This window comes from Limanda limanda, chromosome 21, assembly GCF_963576545.1.
Source record: "Limanda limanda chromosome 21, fLimLim1.1, whole genome shotgun sequence".
In the NCBI taxonomy this organism is placed as follows: Eukaryota; Metazoa; Chordata; class Actinopteri; order Pleuronectiformes; family Pleuronectidae; genus Limanda; species Limanda limanda.
Window position 1 is genome coordinate 17,830,943 of NC_083656.1, and position 12,280 is coordinate 17,843,222.

Genomic DNA, 12,280 nt, shown 5'->3' on the forward strand with positions numbered 1-12,280 from the left:
TTAGGGATCTGACTCCTTGTGGAGTTAGCACTGGGTTCTCCATCGTTTGGGGATGGGGACGTTGTAAGTGCAGTTGGGGGGTGGGGGGGTGGTTCAATGTGTGTGTTTTTTTTTTGTTGTGTTTTTGTGTGTTTTTTCTTTCTTTTTTCTTTCTCTTCTTCTCCCTTTTTCTCCTTCTTCCTTCCTTGGGGATCCGCATTCAGTCTATTTCTATCTCTAGGGATTTAACATATGGCCACCAATACTAATACTTCTGATGTCCCACTCACTGGATCCTCTGTGAGACTCTTGAGCTGGAATATTAAAGGTATGGGGAGTCCAATTAAGAGATCAAAGATATTTGCTCATTTGAAACGTCTTAAAGCGGACTTAGTGTTCCTGCAGGAAACCCACATGCGTACTAAAGATCAGGTCAGACTTAAATGTCCCTGGGTTTCTGAGGTGTTTCACTCTAATTTCAACTCTAAGGCCCGAGGGGTCGCTATTTTAATTGGTAAGTCAATTCAGTTTTCAGCTTCTAAGGTGATATCAGACAAAAACGGCAGATACTTAATTGCTGCAGGTACGTTATTCCATATTCCCATTTTATTAGTTAACATATATGCCCCCAATTTCGATGATCCACACTTTATGAATAAGCTATTTGAACGTCTTCCCTCATTGAACAACAGCCTCCTCATAATTGGCGGGGACATGAACTGTGTAATTGATCCCAACTTAGACCGCTCCAACCCACGAACTCTGACTCCCTCTTCAATGGCGAGGTCTCTTTCAGATTTTGTGTCCAAGAACAGTTGCACTGATCCTTGGAGATTTAATAACCCTCATAACAAGGAATATTCCTTCTTTTCTCAGATGCATCAATCTTTCTCTCGGATTGATTATTATTTTATTGATGCTAAACTAATTCCCAAAGTACTGTCTGTTAATTATCATCCTATTGTTATTTCTGATCATGCCCCTCTTTCTTTAGATATTCAGTTCTCTTCACAACCCCGGTACTCAACACCTTGGAGGTTTAATACATTACTTCTCTCAGATGATAAGTTCACCAAATTTATTACAACTAAAATAGATGATTATATCTCTCTAAATCAAAATGATATGGAACCAGTTTCATGTTCACTGCTGTGGGAATCATTAAAAGCATACTTGAGGGGACAAATTATTTCTTACTCTGCCCACTTAAATAAGTCCCGTAAAGCCAAATTGCAAGAAATCTCTATCAATATCACCAAATTGGACCAACAACTCGCTACTTGCCCCTCTCCCAGTTTACTTAAACAGCGTGTCGACTTACAGACTGAATTTGATCTCATCACCACGAGTTATGCAGAGCGACTTCTTTTACGATCACGCTCCACATATTATGAACATGGTGACAAGGCAAGTCGTCTTCTGGCTCATCAACTACGTCGCCAGGCTGCTTCACGTATGATCCCTCAAATAAAAGATTCATCTGGCTCATTGCACAAGGACCCCACCACCATTAATTTGGTCTTTCACTCATTCTATACCTCTTTATATAAATCTGAATCTCCACCTGACACCACTGAATTGAATTTATTCCTAGATAGCCTCATCTTCCCTGTGATAAGCTCAGATGCTGCAAAAGAGCTTGACTCACCATTAACAGTAGAAGAAATCACTTTTGCTGCGAGAGGTATGCAAAATAACAAGGCTCCTGGCCCTGATGGATTTCCAGTGGAATTTTTTAAGAGATTTCAGGATAAATTGTCCCCTTTGTTACATGCTGTTTATAAGGAATCACTTGAACATTGCACTCTCCCTCCAACCTTAAGGCAAGCCTCCATAAGTCTCCTCTTAAAAAAAGATAAGGATCCGAAGCTCTGCGGCTCATACAGACCTCTTTCATTGATAAATGTAGATGCTAAGATTCTTGCTAAAGCTTTGGCCTATCGCCTGGAGAACATTGTACCAACTATTGTCTCACAGGAGCAAACCGGATTTGTTAAGGGGCGACAGTTATTCTTTAACGTCCGAACACTCCTAAATATTATTTATTCTAAAACTGCCACAACAACACCTGAGGTAGTGATCTCGGTCGATGCTGAAAAAGCATTCGATAGGGTTGAATGGGACTATTTATTTACTGTACTAAAGAAGTTTGGACTGGGTAATGGGTTCATTTTGTGGATACGTCTCTTTACACATCACCACAAGCAAATATTTCCACTAATGGCATTCAGTCCAATTTTTTTACTCTAACCCGTGGCACCAGACAGGGGTGTCCCCTATCTCCTCTATTGTTTGCGCTAGCTATAGAGCCCCTGTCGATCTTTCTGAGGTCCTCCTCCACTTTTACTGGGATCTCACGATTGGGCACAGAATTTAAATTGTCACTTTATGCTGATGACTTATTGTTGTATGTCTCAGATCCTGTCCTTTCGATTCCCACAATCTTATCTGCTTTCCAGAGATTTGGTTCTTTCTCAGGCTATAAAGTGAATACTTCTAAAAGCGAATGCTATCCTGTCAATGCTTCAGCATCACAGCTCACACAATCAGATGTCCCTTTCAAAATGAGCCTTTCTGGCTTTAAGTATCTCGGGATCAACGTAACCAGAACGTTAAACTCTCTTTTTTCTGCTAATTTCTCACTTTTAATGTCTAAAATTAAGTCTGACCTCCAAAGATGGAAGAGCTTGCCTCTCTCGTTAATTGGAAGAATTAACGCGGTTAAAATGAACATTCTGCCCAAATTTCTTTTTTTGTTCCATTGTCTCCCACTTTTCCTGCCAAAGCAGTTTTTTAAAACAATCGATCAGACTATTTCTGACTTCTTGTGGTGTGGAAAAGCTCCTAGGATCTGCAAATCCACACTTCAGAGATGTAAATTCAAAGGCGGATTAGCACTCCCGAATTTTCAACTGTATTATTGGGCGATACACATTCAAAAAATTTCATTTTGGTTCAAGTCAGTGAATCTGCCATGGTGCCACCTAGAGGCACAGTCATGTGTTTCATCCTCCTTACCTGCTCTACTTACCTCTTCTATTCCATCCAACCTCTCAAGCTTCACAAATAATCAAGTGGTTCACTCCACACTTAAATTTGGTATCAGTTTAGGAAACACTTCAAATTTAAATCAACATCTACTTTAGCCTTCTTTACTGAACAATCATTTATTTCAACCTCCACTTACAGATTCAACCTTTCTCACTTGGCATAATAGAGGCCTGAAATGTTTTAAAGATCTTTACAAAGATGGTATTTTTCGCAGCTTTACAAATCTCTCAGGAGAATTTCATCTCCCAACTTCTCATCTTTTTCGTTACTTTCAAATTAGACACTGCGCTAAAGCTTTGTTTCCATTTTTTCCCTCCTCGCCACCGACCCTACAATGGGAGGTGCTTTTAAATCACGATCCACTTCAGAAATCACTCATCTCTAAAGTTTATAATGAACTTCTGTCTTTTGATTGCTCTCCAGTTACAAAAGTTAGGGCTGCCTGGGAAGATGAACTGGATCTAAATTTGGAGGATGACTGGTGGGACACTGCTCTTAAGAAAATTCATACAAGTTCATCCTGCGCTCGTCTCACACTTATACAATTTAAAGTTCTGTTTAGAGTCCACTTTTCTAAAGCGCGACTGTCGCAAATCTACCCCAGTATCACTGACAAATGCGACAAATGTCATGCCTCATCCTGCAATTTAACCCATATGTTCTACTCTTGTCCGCTACTCTCTTGTTTTTGGCTGAACTATTTTGATACGATGTCAAAAATACTTTCAGTGATTATAAAAGTCTCCCCCCATGTTGCCATATTCGGGATCCCAGAGGACCATAACCGGTTTACCTCTAATCAATTAGACATTTTAGCTTTCACTTCTTTATTGGCAAGACGCCACCTTCTTCTCAACTGGAAGTCAACTAAAGCTCCCTCTGGCACTCAGTGGCTTAACGACACCATGTCTTTCCTAAAGATGGAAAAGATTAGATATTCGGTGAAAGGTAGCTCTAACAAATTTTATAGTAAGTGGCTTCCCTTTCTTACATTCTTTCACTCTCTCCAGACGGACCCCCCCTCTCTCTCTCTCTCTTTTCTCTCTTTCTTCTTCCTTTTTATTCACTCATTTACTTATTCTTTTTTTTTTTTTTCTGTGTTTTCTTTTGTTTTTTGTTTTTTGTTTTCCTTTTAATTTATTTATACTGTGCAGCTTTAATACTTTATTATTATTTAATAGAATTTACAGTTATCTATCTTTCATTATTATTATTATTTTCATTGAGTTGTGTATTGTATTGTTCGTATGACCACGTTCATGTGGTCCAGAAAATAAGAAAAATATCCTAGGAGGAAGACTGTATACCTTACTCTTAATCCATTGTGATGCACAGTGTTTTTATGGTGTCAATGTCTCTATATATTGTTAATTGTCTGACTGTAATTTTGAGATACCCAATGTAAATTTGACATTGCTTCCTGTTCTACTGTGCCATACCTTCTAATAAAAATATAAAAAAAAAAAAAAAAAAAAGACATTTCTGCCATAAAATAACTCAGTCTTTATAGTTGATAAATAGTTTCTTGGTGCAATATTTTTGTGAATAAGTAATTAAGAATTGAAGTATGTTGAAATGCACCATACTTGATCGACAGGTGTCTCAGCCAATGACAGTCCCCTGTGGTGACTGTCACATTCTTGCCAAACAACGTCTGTAGCTTGTTAGGACCAGTGTGCTCAAAATTGGAGTTTGTGGTTTGAGTAGCCACCAAAACCTACTCTATACCATTATGCCGAAAGATGGGTGGGTGAGGTGTTTAAGTCCACAAAACACTGCTTAGAGCTTACAGCTTACAGCCAAATTGAAGAAATGATCACCAGTTACTTAAACTATATTGGATTTGGCTACAACGGTGTTTACCCAGAAGCTCCTAAAGTGTTTTGTGGACTCAAACATCGGTATAGTGGTGAGCAGATAATGAGTGAATTTTCATTTTTCTGTGAACTATCCCATTAATTTCTGAAATACTGGTTGTGGGCAGAGAAGTAGCCTACTTAGGGAGAAGATCCTGTCCTCTGTCATTTTAAGTAACTAGATAAAGTCACAATTTTTCCCATAAACCATCTGTTGTTGTTTGCAGTAAACCTAATTTAACATGCAAACTTTAAACCCATTCAAAGTCAAAAGTCTCTTAAGTTCATAAAGGCACAGACACTTTTCCATCCTCTGCCCCCATTTAGCTTCTGCTGCTAAAGATGCTGGAGAATGATCCAAAAGGCACGCCCGATAAAAAGCCCCTAATATCGATGGGCTCTCCTTGATTTGAACTCCCTTGTGTCCATTTTCACCAAAGCACTGAGCCCAATTAGCCCTTTACTGTCATGGTGGAAAGAGGAGGCTCAGACATGTAAAGAGCTCTTATTTCATTTGGGTCTCTTTGGCTCGCTCTGCTCTATTTGGTGGAGATGACTGAGCCAAGCCCATCAGCTCAAATGACACGCATGGAGGGGATAACTGGCAGCAGGCTTATGGAGAGAGGCTGTGCCTTCAAGTTTGATGCACAACACCAGGCCAAAGTCTTTACTCACTGGCCCTAAATGCCTCAATTTCTCCCTGTTAGATTGTCATAAGCAAATCGATACAGTAAGAAATATCGGTTATTAATGCGGAATGATAGAGCATAATCTACTTAGCTCAGGGAAATGGCTTTTGATTGTGACTGTCTCTCCTTGCCGGATGGACAGCAGTCAAAACATGATTAAAAAAAACCATTTATATAACATCCATTATCTTTTGTGCAAGTCACCGTGGGTATGAGGTGTGAATTCTTCCCTATTAACTACAATGCTTGACACTGAAGTGGAACAGGTTGAGTTTCTAGGCAACCGGCTGTTGAAATGCAAAATTGCTGCTCATTTCCGTCACAAACTGGGTTTTTATACAAATGAGGAATCAGTCTTGTCACCTGCCAGATTCATGCCTCCAGAGAGCAGCAGCAGGAGTGATTCTCATCAACCGCCTTGTCACAGTCGAGCTGAAGTCTGAAAAGTCCTCTAAATTGCTTTGATCGTCTTGATTGTGGAACATAAAGCCAGTCAGCTCAGTTTATCCATTTTTACATTTGAAAAGTAGCGCATCCGCTCTTTTCAGGCTCGTCGCGGATCTTAATGATGTGAGCTCCTGTTTTCAATAATTGTGCATAGCTTCTAGTGTGTTGATAGGCTCTTTAATGGACCATGAATTCAGTTTTTCTGATAACCCAACGTCTGCCATAACCACATTTTAAAGTCGCATCCATCACTGGTTTGGGCTCACCAGAGTGTAGCATTCACCAGAGTGTGGCTGACAACAGAAGACGGTTGTTGTGAATGTATGAATGAAAACAGTAGAAAAACGGCCGATCTGAAAACAAAAATAACCCTGCATCAGCTTAGTGTCCACTCACGAGTGATGCACTACATCCCGCTAGAGTCTGAACGGGGAGAGAAAGACATGTCCTAGTTAGCTCTGACACTGTGATATTTTATTCACAACCATATGACACTGGTCCCCGATGTATTAACGTCCCCCTGTCTCTGTTTTTTTTTTATCAATCAAAGAGTAATTCTCACTCTGACTCTCTGGGTCTCAATCTCAAGAAGAAGGACTTGTGACTGATGGTGCTTAAAGCAAAAAGACAAAGGAAAAGCAGAAGATACACTTAGGAAAAAAAGTTCTCACTGACATTTGCATAACTTTTTATGGTATTTTTTCATGTTCAACTGAAATGTTAAATCTATTTGCAGTAATGAAACATCACAACAATAATTTTCAAATGTATTATTAATATTTTTTATAACTTAAAAGGCAGAGGGCTTCATGGGGCTTTGCAAGTGTTTAGGAATCTGAAAGTTTGGAGGAAGTAACTGTTGCAGAACCTCAGAGTTGGTGTTGTACATGACAAGAATAACTGTAGCTTTCAAGCTCATTTGGGTGAAAAAAATTGACCATAATTGATATTACCCTTGTAGCTACTGACTGTTTTCTTCAGAAATTTACAGGGGCAGATATGTGCAAATTAACTTTGCTCAAAAAGTTTTGATATAAGTGTATGACTTAATTCATAAATGCTAGGAAACTTAGGAGGGAATGAGTCTGCAGTAATTCTACAGTATGTTTGTTTGGTGGGATCATGAAGCTGCCCACTGGTCGCACTGTTATGATTCTGAGGAGACGACTGGTACAAACCACAGCACCCAGCACCGCTGCACCCAGCAACACAGGAAGGAAACCCACCAAAAAACACAACCCCTGACACAAGGACATTCAGCCCTCACCCACGCACACCGCTCTGTTACTATGGCGATGCAGGAACACAAAATGCACACGAATACACACATACACGCACACAGGACAATATCTAATCTGGCTGAACTTTAGCGTAACTAAAGGGAGTTGCGGTGAAAATAGCAGAGATGCTATAAATACCAATTGTTTCATGAAAAATGTTATCAGATGGGTTTGTTTGGGAACAGTTGCTGTGGCGGTGAGATTGGAAGCGCTCCAGGCCTGTCGTACAGTCAGCCTGTGTTAGGACTGAGCTCTCTCTCTACGCTTTCATTTCACGATCACACAGCAAAGACACAGAAAACAAGTCCTGGAGGTTTTCTCTGCCCTCAGAGGCAACGTTTAATCGACCGCAGCCACAACACTGCTTTCTTTATGAACCAGAATACAGATGCCGCTGATGTTTTATTATATATCTGGTATAAGTCATACATAATTCATAATCTTCTCGCTCGTTCCTCTCTTGTCATTTCTGACTGTCCATCTGGAATTTAACCAGTTTTTTTTAACTAATGACAAACTTCCAGATCCTTCAATCTCCCACAAGAGCAATATCGTGACTAAGAGTGGAGAGTAGAAACTTTTGAGATTATTTGAAGGCTTTTATTAAAAACTTATTTACAAAGAATGAGTCTACTCTGTTTCAACTGTTTTTTTTACATTAGCCTATCTTTTCATCTAAATAAAGAAAGAGAGGAGGAAAAGGAGTAGCGACTCCCCCGGTCCTATGCTTGGGTGGAACCCCCCAGCTAAATTTAGATCCCCTCTCAAGGCCACAACTTGACCACGGCAACCATGATCAGAGACGACCATGATGTCAACAGCTCTATTGCAAAGCTGGTTACTCTCCTAAGTGACTGCGAAGCCACACACCCAGTTAGAGGAAGGATGCAGGTGCACTCGGCCTCGTGTAAGAACCGCACACCGAGTACGAACAGATTCCTTGTCGAATGGAACATTTAACACCACAAGAAAACCGTGTGTGCCTCAAGTCATGTGGACTCATTCATCGGATGGCTTTGGCGAAGTCATCCTGGACTCATCAGGGCCACATGGACTCCAGCCATGACATAAAAGGGGTGACTGACAGTTTATAAGGCTGCACTTTACTTTCACATATTGTACTTATTGTATGTGTTAATGTATTTTCTCTGATGTCACAAAGAGGTAATAAATAATTTATAGCGGAGGCCAGCCATACCTCATATGTCCCATTGGATATAAATAGTAACAAAGGGAGGAATCTATATGGCACTGTGATGGGGGGATAGTGTGTGGTTGTGATATTCCACTCACATTTTAAAGAGAAACCTCTCAAATACAGGATTATGACACCCCCACACAGTGTACCTTTTGTCAGTAAAAGTCTCCCGAGGGTTGGCCGAGGTTTAGTGTCCTGAAAAAAAAAAAGGATAATCCTGACAGGCTATTAATGTAGCTCTTCTCTCCTTATGAAAATATAACCTGTGAGAAGAGCCGACGAGAGCAGATCAGACAACCAATCAACCGTTCGAGCGGGAGACTGAATACCAATGTCACCCATTGTCTGTAAGACTTGTGAACACTGTCTGACAAAACTGCACTTTCTCACCTTCATTACCTTCTCAAGTTAAAGGCTCGCGGGAGTTACCGCTGTGCCGAGACAAGATATTAGCGCCATCAGTCAGGTTTTACAGGGAGTTCATCTAGGGATAGTAAAAACAGGCCATGTTGCCAACTGATATCTATCTGTTGCTCTGTCTGCAGGACAGAGGAGAGTATTAAACTGTGTGTGTGTGTGTGTGTGTGTGTGTGTGTGTGTGTGTGTGTGTGTATGCATGCTCAGGGAGACACTGAGTGGTGATTGTGTTGACAGAAACAAGGCAGTATCAGCAGTATGGGTTCTTCTGCGCCCTCTGTCTCTCTCTGGTACCATAACTGCTACAGACACAGAGCATATGTTAAACTGCTCTATAAACAGATGAAATTGCTAATGTATCATTTTCAAAAGAAATACAAGCTCCACAATTAAAAATAATTTCAGGAAAAGCAGTGCTTAATATTCATTCTTAATTTTTCATTTTCCCACATAAGGTAAGGGAGCATTGCAGGGTATTTTATCGATGGACACTGTCAAATATATCTTATGTATTTATGCTACTGTATTTGTAAAATATAGATATGGAGCATCAATTCATCTCACAATAGCATGTCTTAATCCGCACAAACCAAGGTTCTGATCCGCCAGATGATGATGATTGTTCTGTTTGTCCAAGAGTGCTTTCACATGACGGTCTGGACCAAGGCTCTTCTTCTTAAAGTTGATCTCACATTGCAGTTTTGTAAAAATGTGAGACTTGTGATGGATGTTTTATTGACCGGAATGGATGATTGCCACAGATCATGGATTGAATGGTTTTATTTAAAAAAAAAATAAACTGGAAACATCAGAACATCAGATGGCGTTTTCAGCTACTTAACGTGGCTAACGTTAGCCCAATTAACTTACTGGGTATAGCTGAAGAAGCTACTTTTTCTCTGACACAGGCATGACATACCCAAAGCCACTCGTCTAACTCCAGGACTTTAGTTATTCCTCAGTATGCAATACAGGGATATTTGTCTGTACAGCCATGGCATCACTGCAAACCAGTTTTCTTTCGATTTCACACGATCCAGCATTTTGCATCCTGTGTGCAGTGGGCAAAAAGGTTGAGCCCGTTTTTGAAGACAGAAGCCAGGACAAAAACTACATCTTGTATTACAGACACTGAATACCGGCGCTGAAGGAGTGGTTCAGCATAATGGTGAATTTGCTTTCATTCTGAGAGTGAGATGAGACAATCAATACCAGTCTCCTGCCTTTGTGTTGATAATGGACCTGGATATAGGAGACAGATCAGTTTACCATGAAGGCTAGAAACAGTGATAAACTTAGTGATTAACACTTCTATCATTCTAACCACTTACCATTATCCATCTTGTGCATAATATTTACTTGTTAAGAGCAATAAGTCTGTTTCTCCAACTTTCAATTGGTCAAGCTAGGCTAGGCTAACCATGTTCTGGCTCGAGTTGAGCATTTAACTATTATCAACAGTCCCAGCCGATGACAACATGAAGCTCCCCGTCTTTATGCACACCGATTTGTCGTAGCGATTAAGTAAAATGTTCATCTACATCAAGAGCTAAATATCCACTTACCGTTATTTGTGGAGTTGACGTAGTATCGCTTCCCTTGTGGAGACATGTAGCATTTCCAGTGAGGAGGCAGCGTGTCTCTGAGGTCCTCCACAGGAAGCTGACTCATGGATGCCGTCCTCTGTAAAAACAGAAAAAGCAATAAAAATATCAGTAGGTGTCAATTATCGTGAAATGGCAAATCAGCATGCTTCACCTGCATTCAAGCACGATGTTAGCTCCAACAGGAACATTTATTTCTCAAGAATCTGTCACAATTATGGGTTAACCGCTGCAGTTAAACACATACAAGGAGATAAAAAATGTGACCATGCATCAGCTCAGGTTCAGTGAGGTTCTCATTTCCTCAAGTATTTCACAACCAGCAACTAAACACATCAGAGCAGCGCACACTGAGCACAACAAACTGTACTTGGACTAAGACCAAGATCTCCAGAGTCATTGCATGTGCACACAACAGACAGCTGAGGAATATGGGAGAGCATGAAGGCAATCAGCACACATCTGCTTCAGATTTGCTTGAAAATAACAGGCTGGGACCATTGTAACACACTTTGGAGATGCTGTTTGGAGACTGGAGAGAGACGGATGAAAATTCCGAATCAGCTGCAGTTATGTTTGGTTATTGGGATCCGTGTGATGCCATTCAACCATCTAGAAGAGGTTAGTTATGCTAACTGCATGGAAACCCAATAGAGTGGGTTAGGCTAGATATGAATTCAACAGACTTGACCATTTGCAAAACCCCATCTCTGGACAGTCACTGTCCAATCACAGCTTCCCAATCGTAACCAGAGATGCAAGGCCTGACAAGTTGAAGATTTCTCTTCATGCTGAGGAGACATACTTGACATACTTGACATACAGCTAGATAATATACAAGACCAGTGCTTCATTATATCCTTGTCTTCCACACAGATCATCAGCTGGTGAGGCTGTTTGCATTGAGCCTCTGACATGGGGCTTTAGCCTAAATTTGTTAGCATTTATGTGGGTATCAAATAAATATTCCACACCTTATTTTAACATTCTTATTTTAAAATGGCTTCCAAGTACTGCCAAGTTTGGATGATTTGGACACGCGATCAATTCAATATAAATAAAAAGAAGACCAGCGCTCTGTAGTCAGTAGGGATAGAGCAGTGTGCTTTCCTTGTTGAACATGTCGTCTTCTACGTCCGCCAGTATATAGGTGAACAGGAAATGACAGGGAACATCGATTTAGTTCTGCTACAGTGCACCAGAATTACTCTCTGCCACTTTTTATATCCAGAAAGAAAATACAATTTTTGCAGATCACATAATCTGGTCGGAAATTGTATACATTTCAGAGGCACTCGAAAAACCAATCAAAACTAAAGTACATGTCATGCATGAGAGCCAATAAAAACAATATTAGATAGATAGAGAGATGTACTAGATATATTAACTTTATTGATCCCAAATTGAGAAATTACTGAATGTTAAAAAGACCAGACAAGATGTTTGGAGTTTGCAAGTAAGTATTAAAACGCTAAATGTCATGCTGAACAACCTACTACATCCATTCTTATGAGTATATCTGATATTACTTGGTTATGTACTTGTCTGACTGCCATGTTCTCAACGTGATCAAACTATTCAAGTAAGTCTAGCATTTGATTGTTGGCTCAGTTATAGTTGCGACCCTAGGAACAGTGGTTATATAATCTTCCAAACAAAGAACAACTTAACTGTGCATGTGCATTTGCTCCAGTGCTTAAGGACCGAACACGGCCCCTCCGACGGGTAATGAAGAAATCAAGTAACTGCAGCTTTACAT

The 12,280-nt window shown here is 40.2% G+C and overlaps 1 protein-coding gene across 1 annotated transcript in view; it reads right to left on the reverse strand.

Moving 5' to 3' along the window:
* Positions 1-12,280, reverse strand: part of gas7b (growth arrest-specific 7b) — a 59,961-nt gene that overhangs the window by 29,353 nt on the left and 18,328 nt on the right. Inside the window, exon 2 of the mRNA XM_061094406.1 lies at positions 10,483-10,600. Coding sequence (XP_060950389.1) covers positions 10,483-10,600 — 118 coding nt within the window. The remainder of the gene's footprint in view (positions 1-10,482; positions 10,601-12,280) is intronic.